Here is a 22,684-nt window from a genome sequence, read left to right as displayed (position 1 = left end):
GCTTTTATTCTATTAATTTTCTTACTTTTCCTTTATTGTTTAAAATGTTTTATTCATTTAGGTAATTATTCAATTATCATTATATATATATACACACAAATATATACATATATATTTGCTTTTCAATTTCATTTAATTTCTGCTCTCAGTTTTAAGTTTTGCCTAATATATTTTTCTAACTTCTGCAGTTGGATGTATAGCTAATTAAAATATCCATTCAGGCTACAGTTCACCTTCTAAGTAATGTTCTGGATGCATTTCACAAGGTTACATGTAGTGTGTTTTCATTTTATTCACTTCTAAGTATTACATAATTCCCACTGTGATTTCTTCCCTGAGCCATAAACAACTTAGAAGTGTGTATGTGTGTTATTTTCCAAATATACAAGTGATCTTTTGGTTACTGAGTTCTAACTTTATGAGGTAAAAGTACAGAAACTATACATTAATTTTGGATATTTGTTGAACCTTACATTGTGGCCCTGTATACTATAAATAGATAATTTTTATAAACGGTCCAGTGTGGTTGAAAATTAAAAACTATTGTGTAGACAGTCCTAGGAAAGGGAAGAATTTGTCCATTTATCTTTGTAATTCCATAAAATTTTAGTTCGCATATTTTTGTAAGCAGGGGAATAGTTTCTCCCCCCTACCCTTTGCTGTAAAAGTTATTTGATGATCTAATTAGTTATTGGTCAGTCACATCACCCAACCCTCCCCTACTTTCGACACTATGAAGGCCATCACGACCCTGGGCTGAAGGAAAAAACACAGCAGATGTACAGCTCGGGAAAGCAACAAACACGGAGTCCTTCAGCTAGAGCTTAGAGGGCTGGACGATGTATAGCTGAAGATAGGAACTTTTAGGGAGATATAAGAACTCTGGGAAACTCAAAGGCAGGCGGGCTTTGGGCATGATCTTCCTGTCTTCCTGGGATTCTAAATCTTTCTAGTAAAGCACAACTTTAACTTAATTGTCTGCCTAATGCTGCTGGTTCCAGTGCCCTGGTTACATTTTGATGGTACATTGCAAGATACCTAAGAGCCAGGATTATTACATCTTACTAGTGAACTCTTTATCATTATATAGTGATGCTTGTCTTAAAATCTATTGCTAGTGGCTCGGCGCCTATAGCTCAACCGGCTAAGGCGCCAGCCATGTACACCTAAGGTGGCGGGTTCGAATCCCCAGCCCAGACTCGCCAAACAACAATGACGGCTGCAACCAAAAAATAGCCGGGCGCTGTGGCGGGCGCCTGTGGTCCCAGCTACTTGGGAGGCGGAGGCAGGAGACTCGCTTGAGCCCAGGAGTTGGAGGTTGCTGTGAGCTGTAATGCCACGGCACTCCACCCAGGGGGACAGCTTGAGGCTCTGACTCAAAAAAAAAAAAAAAAAAAAAAAAAATCTATTGCTAGTGTTACAACTATACCCTTTGAATTTTTGTCTCATGTGCTTTTTAAAAATGAAATTATATATATAATACAGTTAAAAATAAGCCAAATAGTTTTATACACTATAAAAATACTCATAGTCCTCTATTCCCAAATTTGAGAGGTAACTTCTTTTGATTCTTCTAGTTAATTTTTTATTTCTCAGTAGTATGGCTACACTGTTATTTCGTGATTTTTAGATATTATTTATCAATTTTTTGATTTGTTTTATAGCCAAGATATATGGAATATGATTCCTTAACACATTCTAAATAATGCATACAAATGCCAAATTCCTTGCAGTAGATAAAAGTAATTTCAATGGAAAGGTAAGTTAGTATAATATGTTCTGGTACTGTTCAATGCCATCATTAAAACACTGTCGCTCTGCGCAGTGGCTCACGCCTGTAATCCTGACACTCTGGGAGGCAGTTGGAGGAGAAATACTTGAGCTCAGGGGCTCTTGAGACCCGTCTCTACTAAAATTAGAAATACTGGCCAGGTGTTGTGGTGGGTTCCCAGATACTCAGGCAGGAGGATTGTTTGGGCCCAGGAGTTTGAGCCTGTCGTCAGCTAGGCTGACACCAAGGCAATGTAGCCTGGGGCAACAGAGAGAGACATTGTTGCAAAAAAAGCAGGAAATCCTGCCTTTTGCAACATGAGTGGAACTGGAAAACATTATATTAAGTAAAATAAGCCACACAAAGAGAAATTTCCCATCTTCTCTTTCATATGTAGGACTTAAGTATTAAAAGTAAGTGATCTCGGGCTCGACGCCTATAGCTCAGTGAGTAGGTGCTAGCCACATACACTAAGGCTGCTGGGTTTGAGCCCAGCCCAGGCCTGCCAAACAACAATGACAACTGCAACAACGACAACAACAAATAGCTGGGTGTTGTGGCAGGTGCCACAGGGCATTCTACTGAGGGCGACACAGTGAAAATCTGTCTCCAAAAAAAAAAAGTAATTGTTCTCATGAAGAAAGAGGGTAGAATGAGTTATCAGACAGAGGCTGTGACTGGTAGCAGGGAGGGGGATACAGTGGGGATAGTTAATAGGTACAAAAATAAAGTTAGGTTGATAGAATGAAAAACATTTGATAGAACAAAGTGACTGTAATCGACTTAATAAGTTAGGGTATACTTAAAAATAACTAAAAGTGTAGAATTGGAATGTTCTTAACACAAAGAAATGATAAATGCCTAAGGTGATGGATACTCCAATTACTCTGACTTGATTAATTTACATTATATCCCTGTATCAAAATATCGCATGTATCCTATAAATACTATTATGTACCCATAATAATTAACAATAAAAAACTGAAAAAAAAAATCCGTATCTACAAAGGTAAAGGATGGCCGCCAAGTTATTAAAAAAAGCATTGTGTATGGATGTACCACATTTGGTTATCCATTCACAAGCTGATAGACATTGATGCTATTTCCAGTTTTTATAATGTAAAAAGCTGCTATGAACATTCACATACAGGTCTTCCTAGGGGCACAGGATATCATTTCCCTTAGGTAAATACTCCTAGGATTGCTGGATTATATGGGAAATAGATGTTTAACTTACCAAACCATCTGGCCAAGTGTAAATTTATTTTTGATTTAAATAAACCAGAGGCAGTTTTTATTGCTGGGCTGTGTACCACAGCGTCCGATATTTCATTTGACATGGGCATAAAGTATTAGTTTCAACTTTTTCTTTACATTGGTATTAGGCCGGGCCCAGTGGCTCAGCCTGTGACCTTAGCACTCTAGGAGGTCGAAGTGGATGGACTGCCCTGAGTTCACAGGTTTGAGGCCAGCCTGAGCAAGAGCGAGACCCCGTCTCTAAAAATAGTTGGATGTTGTGGTGAATGCTAGTAGTTCCAGCTACTTGGGAGGCTGAGACAAGAGAATTGCTTAAGCCCAAGAGTTGGAGGTTGCTGTGAGCTATGACGCCATGGCACTCTACCAAGGGTGACAAAGTGAGACTCTGTCTCAAAAATAAAATAAAATAAATTGGTATTAGCCTGAATGAATCTCTAAATTCTCTGGGCCTCAAATTTCTTTATCTGGCAAATGAGGAGATTTATTATAACTAGATTATTTTTAAGCTCTTTTTTCTTTTTTTTTTTTTAAAGCTCTTTTTTAACACAAAATTATTCTAATCATTCCACTGTTTCACTGGGTCAACCAAAACTCTTGTATTTTATATAAATGGCCATTAAGACATGTCTATGCCAGTGTGTTATTTTACAGTTGAATTTTTTTAAATATAAAAGGTTATACAAAGTATAAGCTGGAAGGAATTCAAAGATCATCTCATCTAAATACTTCTTGTAAAAATGAGGAACACTTGGGTGACTGAGGCAGAAGGATAGCAAAGAGTTTGAGATTGGCCTGGGCAACACAGCAGGACCCCATTTCTACAAAAAAGTGAAAATATTAGCCAGGCGTAGTTAGCACATCTGTAGTTTCAGCTACTCAGGAGGCTGAGGAATAAGGACTGCTTGAGCCTAGGAATTTGAGGTTGCAGTGAGTTGTAATGACTTCACTGCCCTCTGGCCTGTGTGACACAGCAAGACCTAAATAAATAAATGAGAGATCTAATTCTTGTTCTTCCAGAGCTGTGAACTTTTCCCTGCCCTAACATGCCCATGTAGAAAATTCACCACCACCAGTAACTGTGGCTCATTAGGAGACACTCCGTGCCCTACCAGGGTATATAAGGTTCTTAGAGTGGCAGGAAGAATCACTGCCTTATACAACATGATGCTGAGCTTGTGGCTTCCAGGAAGCCAAACATGCCTAATTTGGAACTATTACCTCTGCTCCGAATTTTGGGCCAGGCCCTCCGACAATCAGAGACTTCTATAAATACATTTCAGTTTTATTGGGTAATCTTTCACTTTCTTCCTTTTTGTATCCTCATTCTGTTTTGCAGGCGAGCTGTTAAATGTGCCAATCATACTGTCAAACTGACTACACAGCTGGATAAAATAGGAGGATAATTTCCCACTTGTGTAGAAAATCTGCAGCATGCATGATGAACACAGAAAATCCACTTTCTGTTGAAGAGTTCGAGGCTGCAGCGAGCTGTGTGATTGCACCACCACACTCTAGCCTGGGCGAGCGAGCAAGGCCCTGTCTCTAAAAAATGAAAAAAGGAAAAATAAAAATAAAAATTGATATGTCAAACCAATGTGGATAGTATCTCATTATTTAAAAAAATAAAAAAGATATGAAAATCATATATATGCATAAAATTCAGAGTATCTCTGAAAAAAAACTGGTAACTGAAATTGCTCAAGGAGGAGAATAAGGAAAATAAGGGAATCTTTTTTTTTTAACCTTATACAGTTGCTTTTTTTTTAATTTTAATTTTATTTTTTTTTTTTTGAGAGAGAGCCTCAAGCTGTCCCCCTGGGTAGAGTGCCGTGGCATCACAGCTCACAGCAACCTCCAACTCCTGGGCTCAAGTGAGTCTCCTGTCTCTGCCTCCCAAGTAGCTGGGACCACATGTGCCTGCCACAACGCCTGGCTATTGTTTTGGTTGCAGCTGTCATTGTTGTTTGGCAGGCCTGGGCTGGATTTGAACCTGCCACCCTAGGTGTATGTGGCTGGCGTCTTAGCCACTTGAGCCACAGGCACTGAGCCACAGCTGCTTTTTAAAAAAAAAAAAAAAAAGTGCATGTTATACCTAAGTGAAAAAATACAAAAGGGTGTTCAATATCACTAATCATTAGGGACATGCAAAGTAAAACCACTAGTATCACTTCACACCCATTAAAATAAAAAACACCAACAACAATATAATAGAAAATGACAAATGTGAGCAAGAACATGGAGAATTCAGAACTCTTGTGCATTGCTGGTGGAAATATAAAAGGTACAGGAATAGCTGCTGTGGAAAATAGTGTGTCAGTTTCTCAAAAAGTTAAACACAGAATTACCATATGATCCAGCAGTTCCTCATCTGGGTGTGTACCCAGAAGAACTGAAAGCAGGATTTGGACAGACATTTGTATACTCAAGTTCACAGCAGCATTGACAATAGCCCAACGGTGAACGAGATCTCAATGTCCACTAGGAAGGAATAGATAAACCATATACCGTAAATACATACAGTGAGACATTAGCCTTAAAAAGGAAGGACATTCTGACACAGGCTACACTATGGATGAATCTTGAGGACATTATGCTAAGTGAAACAGGCCAGACACAAAGGACAAATCCTGCAAGATTCCACTGACATCAGATACCCAGAGTAGTCAAATGCGCAGAGACAGAAAGCAGAACGGGGCTGCCAGGAGCAGCCAGAGGGCACAGGGGATGGAGAGTTAGTGGTTAACAGGTACAGTCCAGGATGATGAAATTGTTTTCTTTTCCGATGGTGATGATCACACAACAATAAGAATGTACCTATAGCCACTAAAAAGTGGGAAAACTGTAAATTTTTGCTGTGTATTTTGCTACATTTAAAAAAGTAATACACAAATACAAAATCTGAAAAGCGCTAAAGCAAGCAAAGCAATTGAATTAGTCAATTAAAACATTCCCACAAAGAAAAGCCCGGGACCAGATGGCTTCACTGATGAATTCTATCAAACATTTAAAGAAGTCCTAATTCTTCATATACTCTTGCAAAATGTAATTCTTACTGTATGGGAACAATGTTACTCTGATACCAAATCCAGACAGAGAACAGAGACCAATATCCCTCCTGAATACAAGTGCAAAAATCCTCAACAAATTTTAGCAAACCAAATTCAGTAACTAACATAGACAAAGGATTATATACCATGACCAAGTAGAATTTATCCAAGGAATAAGGCTAGCTTAACACTCAGAATTCAATTAAGGTAATACGCATTTTAGTATTAAGAACAAAAACCGGCTTGGTGTCTGTGGCTCAAGTGGCTAAGGTGCCAGCCACATACACCTAGGGTGGTAGGTTCGAATCCACCCTGGGCCCGCCAAACAACAATGATGGCTGCAACCAAAAAAAAAAAAAAAAAAAAAAAAAAAAGCTAGGCGTTGTGGCGGGCGCCTGTGGTCCCAGCTACTTGGGAGGCTGAGGCAGAAGACTCGCTTGAGCCCAGAGGTTGCTGTGAGCTGTGATGCCTTGGCACTCTACCCAGGGTGACAGCTTGAGGCTCTGTCTCTAAATAAATAAATAAATAAAAAGAACAAAAACCATATAGTCACCTAGATAGATGGAGGAAAAGCATTTGACAGAATCAAGACCTATCCCATTTATGGTAAAAACACTCAATAAACTAGACAAAAGGGAATGTTCTTAACTCGATTAAGAGCACATAGGAAAAACAGTAAAACAGTTCACGTAAGACTGGGGCAAATCAAGAACACCCGCCTGTCCCACTTCTAGTCAACACCTTCCTGGAGGTTCTAGCCAGCAAAATTATGCAAGAGATGTCCTCCATACTAATATGAAACCAGTAAATAAGCAATTACATGCTCATGTGAACAATAAAACACAAAGAGAATCTAGTACAATGATAGAGGAGGAAGGAGGGGGAAGGGAACAGAGGGGAGGAAGACTGGCAGGAGGAGGAAGGGTGTGAGGCAGGATCTCACCGAGTGAGGGTGGATAACACGGGTGGGGTGGGGGTGGGGCTCTTTTACAACTGGAACTTTACACCGGAAGTGAGAACAATGTAACCTAACAATGTAAACCCTCATAGCAATTTGAAATATAGTAAAAGAAAAGAAAAAGTGAAAACATGAAGAAATCAGAAATGAAAACTTATGTCCACACAGTCATAACAGCCCAAAAGTGGCAACAATCCAAATGTCTATCTCTTGGTGTAGGAATCAACAAAACAGACTACCCTTGACTGGGTGCCCGTACTGGTTAGGGCACTGGCCACAGGCTCTGGTGCTGGTGGGTTTGAACCCAGCTGGGGCCTGTTAAACAACAACAACAACAAAAAACAGCCGGTGCCATAGCACAGTGGTTATGGTGTTGGTCGGCAGGTTCAAACCATGCCTGGGCCAGTTAAACAACAATGACAACTCCCAGCTACTTGGGAGGGTGAGGCAAGAGAATCCCTTGAGCCCAAGAGTTTGAGGTTGCTGTGAGCTGTGAAGCCACAGCACTCAACATAGTGAGACTTTGTCTCAAAAAAAAAAAAAAAAAGCTGGTGTTAGGGTGGGCTCCTACAGTCCCAGCAACTAATAGGGAAGCTGAAGCAAGAGAATAATCCCTCTAGCCCAAGAATTGGAGGTTGCTGTGAGCTCTGATGCCATAGCACTCTACCAAGGGTTACATAGTGAGACTGCCTTAAAAACAAAACAAAACAAACAAAAACACCAGACTACCCACATAGCAGATTGTTACTGAGCACCGAAATGGAAGGAACAGATACACGGTATAACGTGCATGAACTTCAGAAATATTACACTAGGTGAAAGAAGTCAGCCACAAAGACTCCGCACTATACAAGTTAATTTATAGGAAATGATCAGCAAGGGCAACTCTACAGAGACAGAGAGGAGATTAGCGGTTGCCAGGGTAGTAATGGGACTGGAGGACCTGTAAGGGAGATGTGTTCTAAATTTGGACTGTGGTGACTGTTGCACAACTCTGTAAATTTACTAAAAGTCACTGCATTTTATCCTCTAAATGGATGAATTTTACGATATGTAAATTATAACTCAATAAAGCTGTTTAAACAATGTAAAAAAAAAGGTAACCACAATAACCTTTACATGTTGAAACTACTGCTTTTTACCCATATTTCCATATGCTAGAAAAAAAATATGGGAAGGCTGATCAAACTAGAACATTTATGTCTTCTATTATTTTAATAAAAGAGAAAAATGTAGAAACGTTCTAGTTAGAAAAATAGAATCTCTGCTTAAGCTATAACTCTGAGAAATGGATTAGGTAAGACATTATTCACCTCCTCAACCCCTTTGTGAACATAAGTGATGAAATATAAACTACCTTAAGAGCAAAAAAGGGGTTAGTTTTACAATTCCTACTGAAGAATCACTTTCCTGAACATCATCTGGGTGATTACCTTTGAGAGAGCTAAAGTTCATTCAGTTGTGCTTTCAATAAATTTAAATATTTTAGACCTTTAAGGGCTTTCCTTTGGATTTATGGTCAGTCATGGACAATTCAAACCCACCGTGTTCCTCACAGTGCAGTTCCACCACTCAGTTCTTAGTCTGGATCGCTGAAGGGCATCTAGGCTGGGTCTTTTCTCCCCTGTTCCTCTGCTGTCCTTTCTGTCTCACTCTTGCCTTTTCTCACACTTTCCTTAAATTCTGGCACCCACCCCTTTCTTGGCCCTGCTGAAGTGTCAGCTCCTAGCTTCATCCCACTGGCAGCCACTTTCTGGGGAATGTCGGGGAGGTGGGGAAATCTCTTCTGCCCACACCTGCCGTGCTGCTTCTCCAATCTGCTTGGTCCCACAGTACCATCATCTTCAGTCCTGCACCATCCACGAGTGGCATTTTCAAAGCAACACCAGAGGTTCACACACCATCGTTCCCAGGATCTTTTTTTAAAGACTCGATGCCATTATGTTTTTGTATTTGTTCCCCTTTCTGGTGCATGTTCCCACATCTATAATCACTACTCGAGGGACATTTTACTAAATATGGCTGACGTCTGATCGTACAGTAGACGGAGAGGGTGTGACGATAGATAGAAGAATAAAGTTACCTTTGGAAGACAAATTGTAAGAGTAAAGAAACAGCCTCACTGGCAAGAGTAGGAAAATGTGTTCTCATATACTACTGATACAACAGAAAACTAATGGGCAATTTGGCCTTAACTGTTACAATTTTAAGAGGACCTATTGCTGGATACAATTAAATACATTTTTGACCATTACATTACAAAAATACTTGAGTCAGTGCCCAATGATATCTCTATGGGGACATTCACTGTAACACTGAATTGTACAGGAAGCCCACTAGGCTTCATGCTCCAGACAGGCAGGGAGTGAACCTGCTTCGTTCCCTGCAATATACTCAGTACCTTGGGCAAGGCCTAGCAGAGAGGGGTTTACCAACATGTGCTGACTAAATTAACAAATGATGATGGAGATCTGAGGACTGGTCTATGCCTATATTCCTCACGGTGTTTAGGAGCACATTTTTCAGGCAGAATGGCTAGGTTTTTTTTTTTTGAGACAGAGCCTCAAGCTGTCGCCCTCGGTAGAATGCCATGGCATCACAGCTCACAGCTCCAACTCCTGGGCTTAAGCAATTCTCTTGCCTCAGCCTCTCAAGTAGCTGGGACGACAGGCACCCACCACAACACCTGGCCATTTTTTGGTTATAGTTGTCATTGTCGTTAGGCAGGCATGAGCGGGATTCGAACCCGTCAGCTCTGCTGTATGTGGCTGGCGCCTTAGCCACTTGAGCTACAGTCACAGAGCCCGGATGGCTAGGTTTTACTGAGTTTGGTGGCTGCACTGCACCCTTAGCTCCGGTGAATCGTTCTGCAAATACAGCTCTCGCTCAGCACCAAAGCAAATGGCAGAAGGACTTGAGTGCTCAGAGCAAACAAGTCTCACAAAACAAATGTGCTACTGCTGTTATAACGAGAGCAGTGGGGCCTAATGCTTGCATTAGTAGAACAGCCTCTGGTTTTGCTGATTAACCACAGGTAAGTCAGATTTGTTGTTTTCAATTCAATTATTATTACTGAAAAAAAACTGTCATCAGTATACTTTTTTGCTTGATAGGTATAAAAGACTTAATCTTCAGAATAACAATTTTAGACTGTGAAATGCCTAAGGGCAAAATATCCATTTTTATCACAGAGCACTACTGAACAAGGTATGTAGCTTGGCCTTACGTCACACATGGCTTTTCAGTATTTGCAGAAATCATAAAAGGAAAAAACCTATCACACTGAGGTTGTGATAACGTATGACCTTTCAAAAGCTTGAAATGACATTACATCATAAAGACACACGAGGGCACTCTAACCAACCAGCAAAGAGTAACAGAAAAAAGTGAAAGCAGGTTGACATTTTAACTATGTTACTGCAATAACTGAAATTAAGCACTGGTAAAATTTTCAACGCTTAGAATTCATAGCAAAAGATTTTCTGTTCTTGATTCAAATTCCAGGAAGCCAAAAGGATCCCACAACTACATGTAAATTGGGGAGAAAATCCAACACTCTCAGATCCAAGGTGAGGATTAACCACACCCCTTTCCAACGATTTGTTAAACTGACCTTGGTTTTGCCCCTTTCATGCAAAAATCTTCTATATAATCTACAACTGAACTTGGTGTTTTACTTATCTTCCACTGGGAGCATGAATTCATTTCTTTGCTCCATCTGTTTTCCCAGGAGAAATGGCAAGTTAAAAGTTTGAGCCAGTAGAAATGAAACAGCATTTTGGACAAAGGAGCACAGACCATCAAAGAATGTATTTCATGGCATTCTCCAGTTTTTAAATTTGTGAGTACAACGACAGCATGTAATTTCCTGCATCAAATTCAGTAAGTATAGTGTAACAAGCACTTAAACGACCTTCCTTTCAGACCTTTGACAAAAGAGCAACAATAACTCTGCAGAGAAGCACGGATTCTGAGGCAATCAGGCTCACTCACAAAGGATTATCATTAATCTTAAAGTCACATTCAAATTTGTGCTTCAGCAAAATTGTAAATAATTCCATGTCATAGATCTTTGGGGTCAAATGTAATGGTTAAAATGGAAAGTGTTAAAACTTTGAATGCCAAGGGTATATTGTGGTTGCATAATAAATCTTTGTTGAATGAATAAGCTGGAAGATTTGCTCCATCTCTGGCACTATCTAAAGAAAATACATATACATGCTTCATTCTCGAACTGCTTCTTAGTATTTTATTTGCTTTAATATTCACCTATTTAAATGACTAGTTTCTGGACCTGATGTTTCAAATTTAATTTCTATCAATGTACTCTGTATTTTCTGCTCCATAGTCTTTTGATAAGGATGCTGGTTAATTCTAGTTTCCACCCTTAACTGAACTGGCCATCAGGGTACCCAATTAGGCTAATTTTCTAGTTCTTTCTAAAATAATTCTGGTTAATTGAAAATGCCAATAGATTTTCTTCTATTAGATAAAACTGCCCTAATACTGCATATTTTAAATATAATCAGTTATTCAAATCCTTTGAATTAGTCTCTCTCTTATAAGGATTACATTATAATGGCATCCATTGTTTCGGGGTGGGTGTGTGAAAAACCACCAAGAGAGTGATGTGCAAAGTTAGAGAACTGTAAATGGTATCACAGAGTTAAAATTGGACAATACAAAAAAGACAAACTTTAGCACTCAATTGGTATGCTCTTATACGGGGCCCTTTAGATTATATTAAGAAAGTCCCCAAACTTTATTTAACCAATAACCTTTTTAAAGATCTTAATTGAACCAAACTCAAATTTAAGACTAATTTTTAAAATAATCTTAATAAAATTTCTCTGTGTGCTCTACTTCCTTTTAAGAGATAACCTAGCTTTGTGCCAGATACTACTACAGACCTCGCACTCACTAAGCAACAGATTCTTGGGTCTGGGAGACTTGGGCTTAGATCTTGCTCTGTCACTTTTAATCTGTGTAACTTTGAGCCACTTCATCTCCCTGAAGCCTGCATTTCTTATTTGTAAAATGAGAATACCATCACCTACATCAAAGAATTAAATGGGACACTATCATATGATTTAGGAAATACCCAGTGCACTGCCTAGCACGTAGTAATTGCTCTATAAAAGGTAGCAAGTATTCTTTTTACTGTGACCACTGTTTACTGTAATTTTTTTAAGAGACAAGGTCTCATTCAGTAGCAGGGACCACACACCTGCACCACCATGCCTGCCTATGCTGCCCAGGCTGGTCTCAAACTCTTGGGCTCCAGTGATCCTCCCACCTCAGTCACTAGGATTAAGGAGTGAGCACTGGTTCCAGCTTGTTTTTTGTGATCTTTTTAACTTCATCATTAATCTTTTCCCCGGCCTTGAAAACCCCTCAGAAATTATTTCTTGGAGTACTATCTAATGGGATCACTCTATGGGCAGGCCGTGGGAATACACAGAGCCGCCATGAGAAGGGCAGACACAAATGATAGTTACAAGTGCTATACAATTAGGAATTGTGCCATGCCAGCACATGACAGGGATAGCTATTTCAAGGAAGCCTTGAAGAAATGTTATTTAAACAGAGACCTGAAACACAAAAAGAAATTAGCCTGGCTAAAAAGACTAAAGTGGGCAATGGAATACTTTTTAAGAGATGGGATCTTAGTACGTTGCCCAGGCTCATCTCAAACTCCTGGATTCAAGTGATTCTCCTGCCTCAGCTGCCCAAAGTCCTGGGATTACAGGCATGCACCACCATGCCCATCCCCTAATGGTACATTTAAAGTTCCAGAGGCAAAAGAGAATAGGGCAACTTCAAGTAACCGGAAGATGTCTAATATAATTAGAACAGAAAGAGCAGGAGCTCTGGAGAGGCTGGCTGGGCCACATTCTCAGGGCCAAGTTAACCAAGTTAAGACTAAGACTTTAAGGGCAAAGAAGCTACTGAAGGGGTTTTATGGAATTCTGCAATTTTAAACAACTGCTGAATGTAGTAACAAGAATAGATATGAGAGGATTAAGACCGAGACCAGTTGGAAGGTCTTGCTTAATTCCAAGTGTCAGGTGAAAAGAGCCCATATGATGGCAGTATTAGTGGCACTGGAGAGAAACAGAACCTATTCAAGATGCTTTCATTTAGGAAGAACTAATAAGATGTGGTCATAGGTTGTTTTTGGGAGGGCTATTTTGGAAAGTCAATCACAAAAAATGAGAATATAATCATAAAATGTATTTTTGTTTCAAGATATAAATTTAAAACACAACCTACCACATATCCCTATACACGAGAATTAAAAAAAATTAAGGCCACAGGAGGATTTATTCTAATCCCTTGGGAGGCATGACGCACAAGGCTAACTCACTGAGCAACAGGGCTTTTGAAACCACTTTGGTATGTTCATAAGAGTTCTGCAGTACAGATAATTTGTTTTTCTTTTTTAGAGACAAGGTCTCACTCTGTCATGTAGCCTGGAGTACCAAGGTCTGATTATCACTCACAACACCTTGAACTCCTGTGCTCAAGCGATTCTCCTGCCTCAGCCTCCCAAATAGCTGGATATTCATTCAGACAAGCACCACCATGCTCAGCTATTTTAAAAACTTTCTGTAGCGGCTCGGCACCTGTGGCTCAATCGGCTAAGGCGCCAGCCACATACACCTAAGGTGGCGGGTTCGAATCCCCAGCCCGGGCTGCCAAGCAACAATGATGGCTGCAACCAAAAAATGGCCAGGCGTTGTGGCGGGCGCCCATGGTCCCAGCTACTTGGGAGGCGGAGGCAGGAGACTCGCTTGAGCCCAGGAGTTGGAGGTTGCTGTGAGCTGTGAGGCCATGGCACTCTACCCAGGGGGATAGCTTGAGGCTCTGTCTCAAAAAAAAAAAAAAAAAAAAAAACTTTCTGTAGCGATGGGGTCTCACTATTTTGACCGGGCTGATCTTGAAGTTCTAGCTCAAATGATACTCCTGCCTCCACCTGCCAAAGTTCTGGGATTACAGATGTGAGCCATAGCACCTGGTCTCCAGATCATTGAGCCATAGCACCTGGTCTCCAGATCATTTATCTTTCAACCACCCAATGAGTTTTAGTAGGTAATAAATGGTTTGAGGGCGGTGCCTGTGGCTCAAGGAGTAGGGCGCCAGGCCCATATGCTGGAGGTGGCAGGTTCAAAGCCCAGCCCGGGCCAAAAAACTGCAAAAAAAAAAAAAAAAAGTTTGAAAGTAGAGAAGGAAGGAGTAGCAATAGAAGAATTCCTTTTCCTAGAGGCATCTTTTGGGTCTTAAAGGAAAAAAATAATTTTCTACTTCTCTCTTCCAGGTTTTTCACATCTCTAAAATTGAAGCAGGAGGATTTATGAGCAAACCAAAGTATATGGAAAGTAAATCCTGGTTTTCTCATTACCCTCATAAATGAGCTGTTATGAAAAACATTTCACAATTAACTCCCGCCTCTTTTTTTTTTTTTCTTTTGAGACAGAGTCTCATTCTGTTGCCTTAGGCTAGAGTGCCACGGTGTCGGAGCTCATAGCAAGCTGAAACTCCAGGGCTCAAATGATGCTCTTGCCTCAGTTTCCTGAGTAGCAAGGACTACAGGTGCCTACCACAATGCCCAGCTAATTTTCCTTTTAGTGGAGACAGGGCCTCACTCTTGCTCAGGCTGGTCCTGAACTCCTGAGTCTTGGCTTCTCAGAGTGCTAGGATTATAGGCATGAGCCACCGCACCTGCCCAATTCCCTCCCTTCTTAAACCAATTACACCAAATATGCTTTATCCTGTACTGATGACCCAGGGTATGTGTTCCAGCCTTAAGGTACCAAACCCTTTTGCTTCTATATGCTAAACCCTTCACCTGTTAGGCCCTACCTTAATTATTCTTTTCAGTTTAAGAGTCATGTTTCCAGAAAGCTGTCCCTGACCACCCCAGTCATCTTTTGTCCTCTCAATTCCCAAAGCCCTTAAACATGCCTCTATTTTACCTGAAACACAGTGAATTATAATTCTGGCTTACTTTTCTATCTTTTTCTTTGGATTGTCCACTTCTTTAAAGTTAAATACTAAGACTTTCAATTCTGCATTCTTAAATGTTGAGCACGCTGACACAGAGGCAGATCTTTATTCTCAAGGTTTACTGACTTGCATTCTTCTTACATAAATGACTTTACATCAACACAGCTTGGGAGCTGCATTCACCTTTAATACTTTCTCTGACTTTTTTTTTTTTTGAGACAGAGCCTCAAGCTAGCCCCTGGGTAGAGTGCCGTGGCTTCACAGCTCACAGCAACCTCCAACTCCTGGGCTCAAGCAAGTCTCCTGCCTCAGCCTCTCAAGTAGCTGGGACCACAGGCGCCCGCTACAATGCCCAGCTATTTTTTGGTTGCAGCCGTCATTGTTGTTTGGCGGTAGGGGCTGGATTTGAACCTGCCACCTTAGGTGTATGTGGCTGGTACCTTAGCCACTTGAACCACAGGCGCCGAGCCCTTTCTCTGACTTCTTATAGAATAGCTGACCTTGCAGAGTATATTCCTCTAGCATGATGAATAGTGAATGAGGGCAGGTGGGCTGTGTTTTGGAAAAACATATTTAGGCTGAGCACAGTGGCTCGTGACAATAATCCTACCACTCTGTGAGGCCAAGACAAGTGGATTGCTTGAGCTCAGGAGTTCAAGACCAGCCTGAGCAAGAGTTGAGACTCCATCCCTACAAACAGGAAAACTAGCCAGGTGTTGTGGCTGGTGCTTGAAGTCCCAGCTACTCCAGTGACTGAGGCAAGAGGATCACTAGACCCCAAGAGTTTGAGGTTGCTGTGAGCTATGATGCCATGACACTCAACCCCAGGATGACTGAGTGAGGCTCTGTTAAAAAAAAAAAAAAAAAAACCAAAAAAAGGAAAAAAGAAAAGTGTATTTAAATAAACTATTCTATATAAATGGAAGAAAATAAACTTTTTGTTTTTGCACAAAAATTACAGAAAATAAAGCTTGTCAATAAGTTGGCTGCAGGAATATGAGTTTTAAAAGACTAAGAAACAGCATTTCACACCTGTTTTTTTACTCTATGCGATTACTAATTCGACAGAATTGAAATCTGTTGCACCTGTGTGCACAGTGAGAGTAAAATAGCTCAAAACAAATGAAAGGAAGCTTTCCGTAAGCCAAGTGTTTGAGCTTTGTGTTGCAGACTTCTCCAGGCAAATAAGAGCATTCTTCATCTAGCCGTGGCTCAAGCAATATCTATACTCCTAAAGTGGAACGCGTTAACACTTCCTCTCTGCCCAGCTAAACGCTATGGAGAGTTCAACATTCAAATTCTCCCAACATTAAACCATGAACTCAGGAGCCTATATGACAGAGTATTTAATAAGTGATTAAGTTCTATCGGATATTTTCTTCTCTTTGCTTCTATCAAACCAAAATCTCCATAACGGTAGGTAGACAAACTACTCAAATGCCAATCAAGTAGAACGAGGCTGGTAAAAACCTATTATAACACTCACGTGGAGGCTGAGAAACAAGTCCAAGCCTAGTTCCTAGTGCCCAAATTAGTAGGTAAAGAAATGTGTCAGAGCTATTCTCTCGTCTGGCCAAATGAACCCGCCAAGGAGTGAAAAAGACCTCTTGGCAGACGTGGGAAGGTGGGCAGGAGAGGAAATTCACACCTCAACAACAAAAGCAGCTTTCCCCACTACTTCCCATTTTCCTAACTGCCACCGCTCCTGTGCGACGGTTCCCTGGCAAAAGTGGAAACGAAGAGGTATAAAAGGAAATGGCATTACCTTTGCCCCAACACCTAGGAGCAAAGACTCACCAGTTTCATATTTGACTTTTGGTTGCTCAAAAACAGTCACTGAACTCCACACACTCGAGAAGCGTCTTCCGGTTCAATCTCCGCCACCTGCCCGCCAAGAGCATCGCGGGACTTGCAGTCTTCGGTCCTCACGCCCCTTCCCGAGGAACCAAGGGAAATATAGTCTCCCCTCCAGGCATCATGGGAACTGTGGTCGTCTTTCCTTTTTCTCCCTTTCCTTTCTGGACGCCTCCTTCCGTCAACTCAAATTCATCCCCGCCGCCAATTCATCCTCCCTCTTCACCCCAGCATGATATCATGTCCCCTGTATGGGCCTGGGATCTACGGTATTCTGGGATGTGTAGTCCCGACGGCTCCAAGTCCCCGGTCCCCTCCTCCCAGTGGGAAGGCGGACGGGCGCGCGGCCTGCCGGGAATCGTAGTTCCCTGGGGCCTCCAGGCGCCGGGCTCACGCTTTTACTCAGGGGAGGCAGGAACTACAAGTCCCAGGGACGCCCGGCTGCAGCAGGTGGGAGCGGGGCTGTTGATATCAATATGGCGGTTGTCAGCCAGACAAAGACAGTCAGTCTGATGTGATTGAGACAAGGGAGGTTTTCAGGGGGAGACTGGGAGATAGGGGCCACCCCTCCCCCTTCTCCTCTTCCTGCGCCGGCCTCCACCCCTCCCCTGCCCCCTCCCGACGGGCGCCCCACGCGGAAGACACCCCTCCCCCTCCCGCCTTCCCTCCTCCCTCCCTCAGCCCTTCGTACTGGGACGTTGGGGAGGGGGCTGTGCCGGGCGGAGAGAACTCAGCCAGGATTCTGAGGTGAGTCGAACCGTTTTGAAGCCAGACTGACTCAAGTCTCTTTCCTCACTTCTTTCTCTTCACTTTAAGAACATTTTTTTGGAGGATTTGGGGGGAGGAAGTGGTCGGGCACTGGGGATGGGTCTCTAAAGCAGCCCCATTGAGAGAAGGGAGGAAGCAGTGGGCTTCCGAGGGGGTGACCCGGGCGCGGGGCGTGGGGTGGGGCAGTTTGTGGGGGACGGTAATTGAAAGGCGTCGAGTGCTCCCCAACTCTTTTCTCCTGGTTTCCTCTGCTGTGGGCAGAGGGTTTGAATTCTGGAGGTGGGGGTCTCCTGTTGGGAGTTTGGAGAACTGTGAGGCGATTTCGAGGTGTCTTGGTTTGTCTGGGGGGCAGGACTGGGTTTCAAACTGTGTGACGTGTACTTGGGCGCTATGCTCGTCTCCAAGAAACGTCTACAGATAGGAAGTTAGATAGCTGGAGTCGTCGCTTCTGCAGGGCCTGGACTGAGAGCGTGCGTGAGGTCCTGGTGCTGGACGTTTGGGCTGGCGACGTGGTGCGGGCTGGCCGGGCTCAGCAACTCGTTCGTGTCCCGCTGCCCGCTCACTCTCCGCCACCCGCCTCCGTCCCCTCCCCTGGACAAAACCTCCACCCCAAACTCGGGGCAGAAGAACTGTGTAGAGAGGTGATGTGGGCTGAGGGTGGTTTTTGCATCCTAAAGTCGATAGAGAGGTGGGAAAAGAAAAGTGTTTCTTAATATTTTATTCCGGAACCGTGTTTTGGTTACACTATTGGGGCTACTGGGAAAGGAGTCCTCCACCCACCTGCACCCCGAAACAGTAGGGAGAGGTACCTTGTCTGCGTCTTAAACAGATTAATAATTACTTAAGATTCGGGGGCGTGGGGTGGGAGTCAGGAGTGCTGGATTGTGTAAGCGTCTCTGTGTGTCTGCTAAAGAGACAATGTCTGGTGTGTCTTTGGAGATAGGGCGACTTATTTTCGTAGTACGAAGAAGTGTTGAAAATTATTTGGGGGGGTGTGTGTGTGCCCGGGGTGGGGGGGGGACTCCGCTGAAAGGCGCTGCTTGTGTTTTTCTTCTACTCCACCCTGTTCTGTCTTGCGTTTGCCTGAAAGCCGGTCTGTAAGAGCGAAGAAGCATTGGGTGAGTGAAGGGGAAAATGCAGTTGGCATTAGAGATACTACACTACGTAAAGTTAGTTGAAAGGTATAAAGTGATTGCTGTTTTCATTTACGCTGAAGCTTTAAGAAAAACCTCACGTATCATACAGGCTAGAGTGATGTGACTAATTCATTTCCCTGGGATTCTGCAGTTACAGAAACCTCATTCCCTCTTCCTTCCTCCCTCCTTTTCCTTCCTTCCTTTATTGGCGTAGAACATTTCTCTTCTTGATGAACGTAATATACCTCCTGTTCCTTTTAATTTAGTCTGTGCTAATGTAGTTGTGCTTTTTGTGGTTTTACTATAAAATACATCATTAGATGTGTCTGTTGTTATTTTGCTTTTATGCCGCAAGTCACTATCACTTCAGGAATGCAATGCTTTCCATTAAACTTATTTTAAAATTGTACAACTAAGTCGCTAGATCCAGTTGAATTATAAGTCAAGCTTGGAAAATTTGAATTCTCATTTTTTTCCAATTTTCAGTTAGAATTAAAAAGGGAAGAGGATTGCATCTTGTTTCTCACAGTCTTGAATATTTAATAACGTTATACTAGGAGAATTTAAGATCACGTATTCTGTACTTTCTTCAGTGTGAAATATAAGTTTTTCAGTAACCCTTCTGTGGCAGTTTTTTAATGTAATGGACTTTTAATTTGGCGTAAGTTCTATTTGGACTGCTAAGAATTTAATATATTTACATTTTGGCTTCAAACTTAACATTTCTTGAATTTGCCACCTATCAGTAAGGAACCGGCAGATTCTATAAAAACTGAAAGCCACATAGATACAGTATGCAGTGTTTTAGTATATTTTATAACCTTTCATTTGAAATTTCTGCTGTGGGTCATTCATACAGATAAAGGGACGATAAGCGTGAGGTAGCATATATATTTTGGTTGACCTGAATAGAAAAAAAATTGATATGTCTTCTAAATCTCACATTTAGAATATAGGCTATGTTGATCCAAAGCTGAACCTTTAGTTTGTTACAGACCAGATTTTCAGAATTACTTGTTTTAAGCTTGTATTCTAACCTGAAACATTACTTTGCAAAAACTGGAGGAAAATCCTGTGTAACTAAATAATATGGTGTTTTGTTTTTCTGAAACATGTTCTGCTAGTTATAGAACTTCAAAATATTTAATAATTATTTTAGAAATAAAAAACTGAAATGTTTGTAAGAGCTGGAAGAATAAGAGTATTTTTTCTTCCACTACCTTTACCTCAGATTTTCCTTTTTTTAAAAATAGAAATATAAAGTTTTTTACTGGGAAAGCATTCATTAAACTTTTTCTGACCAGTAGTGGGGTCAAAATCATTTTATATAAACCAAATATATTCCTTGCATTCCTTGGGATGATTCTGTTGCATTTTAAGCACTGGGCATTAAAATGATGTAAAGCCTTTACTGCAGGTTAAAGCATAAAACGTTCTCAGCATGTGAAAGTCATATGGTTTACAAAAAAGTAGAAAACCAGGCGGCACTGGTGCTTCTACAGCTTAAAATTTCAGCCCATATATGTGCAAGACATATTTATTTTAATGTGATCACTTCTAAACATGTCGCTTGTGCTATGATAAGTTGAAAATGTAAACTTTTAAACCAGTGTTACTAGTTTAGCATCCTGCATGTGGTGAACATTATTTGTGGTCTCTCAAGTGCGTACTTTATAGAATGCCTTTAGTGAGGCTTCGTTTTTACTGCTGTGTGAACAGATTTGTCTTTTATCCCAAACATTTAGTTAAAACATCACTGATAGAAACTTACTATTGGTAATACCTGTCCGTATTGATGGGTTATAAAATACATTGCAACAAATCTCTCATTGTTTCATTATTAAAAAAATAGACGTTTATGGCAATTTTTGTGGCAGACATTGATTGGAATTCCATTGTTTCAGTAGATGTTGAATATATTGGGAATATTCATACTTAATATGTTCATTTTGAGTCTCCTGTACATTAGATTCAGTCCATCCCTCTTGAATGTTTCAGACAGCTGCTTTGTTTCTTATTAAGGCACGTTCATGTTTTTTGTCCATTTCATTGCAGATCTTCTGTTTTTTTTTTTATGCAGCTCTTTAAAATTGAGTTGTTTCTTTTGGGAATTAAAAATTTATTGCAGAATGTTATTTGTCATAAATGAAAGTTGGTATACTACCAACTGAACATTTATAGATGAATGTCAAACTGCTCACTGAAATATGTTGGTTTTGTTTTGTGAACCTGTTTTATTTTAGTTTTTTGGCTTCCGGAATAAATTTTATAGCTGATCTTTCTAATCGTTGGCTAGATTTTTCTGTTAATGGTTGGCTTTTGCTTCTAACTTGAGTAGAATTTTAATTTATTAAAAAAATTGTTATGAGTGGAAAGCACAGCTTGTCTATAGTGTCATCATACGTACATCCACTCAAGCATAAAGTACTTTTATATTTGTGTATATATGAAATTGGTATATATGTATCAGACATGTGGTCCATAAAAAAGAATCTGACAGCAAATAGCAGGGGATGCAGGACTTTGGCTCAAACTAGAAATCAATGAGTAACTACCACCACATCCTGTTCACTTTATAGAAGCTATGGAGATTTTTCAGAATCACTAAAACCATTATTTTAACAGGGTTTGCTAAATGAAAGCTATCAATATTGAATTTTTTCTCAAAATAGTATTAAGTAATATGTGACTTGGATTCCTAGGTACAGCTATCCCCCAGATGGCCCTGAATATAGGACGCATCATAGGTGCAGAATAAACATTTTCTGTGTTTATTTGATGTAAAAGTTTTAGAGTCTTTTAAAATTTAATTCAGTGTTTTACATAACTTACTTTCCTTAACTTTGAATGAAGCAAGCTGGAAGTTTACTATAGCGTTGTCTTGAGCCCTTTCGAAGACCATTCAGTTACTGGAAGGGCCCTCGCCTTAGCATATCTTCCCCTCACGGTGGTAATGAGGGTGAAGTTACAGGAAATTTCTCTAATGGTTATTATAATCATAATGCAGTATTTTGCAGATCTTTGGACTATAAAGACAGTTTTGTTTTTTTTTAACGTTTACAAACAAAAGAACTGATCAATTATTTTCAATTTTTTCACTCCTAAAACTGAACGCACCAGACTCCTTCCTTTTGAGTGATAAAATGGTTCTAATCCACTCAAAGGACATTTAGTCTTTTTTTAAAACTTATAGTGCTGATTATGATAAAAATATTTACTAATTTCCATTAACTGTCTAGCAGCTTCTGGGTTTATCTCCTGTCCAGTGATGGTAGGCATGTGGTGTACTGAAAACTTGTAATAGTTCTTATTACTGTATCTGTATTAAGCGATTAGTATGGAGTTGCCAAGGGTCAATAATTTAAATGTATATAGTCACAGTTTTTATAGAGGGTAAGTCAAATGCTGTGAGTACTGCTGAAATGAGGATGACCTAAGACTGAACCTGTCTGGTTTAAGATTTTGATAATGGTAGTAGTATTGTTGAAACATGAAACTGTTGGCTTGGACATAATCAGTCAAGCCTTGAAATTGTCCTCAACCCCCCATATGGTCATGAAGTCACGTTGATTTTTCACTCTGTATATACAGACTTCTTTTCATTCTATTGCTGTTAACTTTAATTTAGGCCTTCGTCATTTCTGGCTTACTATCTCAGTCTCTTAACTAATCTTCTTGCTTACAGTTTTTTTCATTAATTATTCTACACCTGGGGTATAAGAATACACCTGGGTAAAGCTTTTTTCATTAATTATTCTATACCTGTGGGGTATCTTGCCAAAATAAAATGTGAGTTTGATTGTCAGACATACTTTGCCTGTAATCCTTCAGAACTGGCTGCCCAGACTCGGATAAATCCAAACTTTGGAATCACCCCATCTGTGAC

At 40.7% G+C, this 22,684-nt stretch overlaps 2 protein-coding genes across 7 annotated transcripts in view; one reads left to right on the top strand and one right to left on the bottom strand.

Annotated features, from left to right (window-relative positions):
• INTS9 (integrator complex subunit 9) overlaps positions 1–17,139 on the bottom strand; it is a 79,034-nt gene extending 61,895 nt beyond the window's left edge. The window contains exon 1 of the mRNA XM_012807731.2: positions 16,838–17,139. Within this exon, the coding sequence (XP_012663185.2) occupies positions 16,838–16,846 (9 nt within the window). The 5' untranslated portion in view covers positions 16,847–17,139. The remainder of the gene's footprint in view (positions 1–16,837) is intronic.
• Positions 17,140–17,333: 194 nt separating this feature from the next.
• The window catches only part of HMBOX1 (homeobox containing 1), a 152,627-nt gene continuing 147,276 nt past the window's right edge, over positions 17,334–22,684 (top strand). For all 6 annotated transcript variants that reach the window (XM_023515583.1, XM_023515586.1, XM_023515582.1 and 3 more), the window contains exon 1: positions 17,334–17,641. The gene's annotated coding sequence lies outside the window, so the exon portion shown is untranslated. The remainder of the gene's footprint in view (positions 17,642–22,684) is intronic.

The sequence above is a fragment of the Otolemur garnettii genome, unplaced genomic scaffold (assembly GCF_000181295.1).
Source record: "Otolemur garnettii isolate 467f Iridium unplaced genomic scaffold, OtoGar3 scaffold00074, whole genome shotgun sequence".
NCBI lineage: Eukaryota > Metazoa > Chordata > Mammalia > Primates > Galagidae > Otolemur > Otolemur garnettii.
This window is presented reverse-complemented; position numbering and strand designations above follow the sequence as displayed.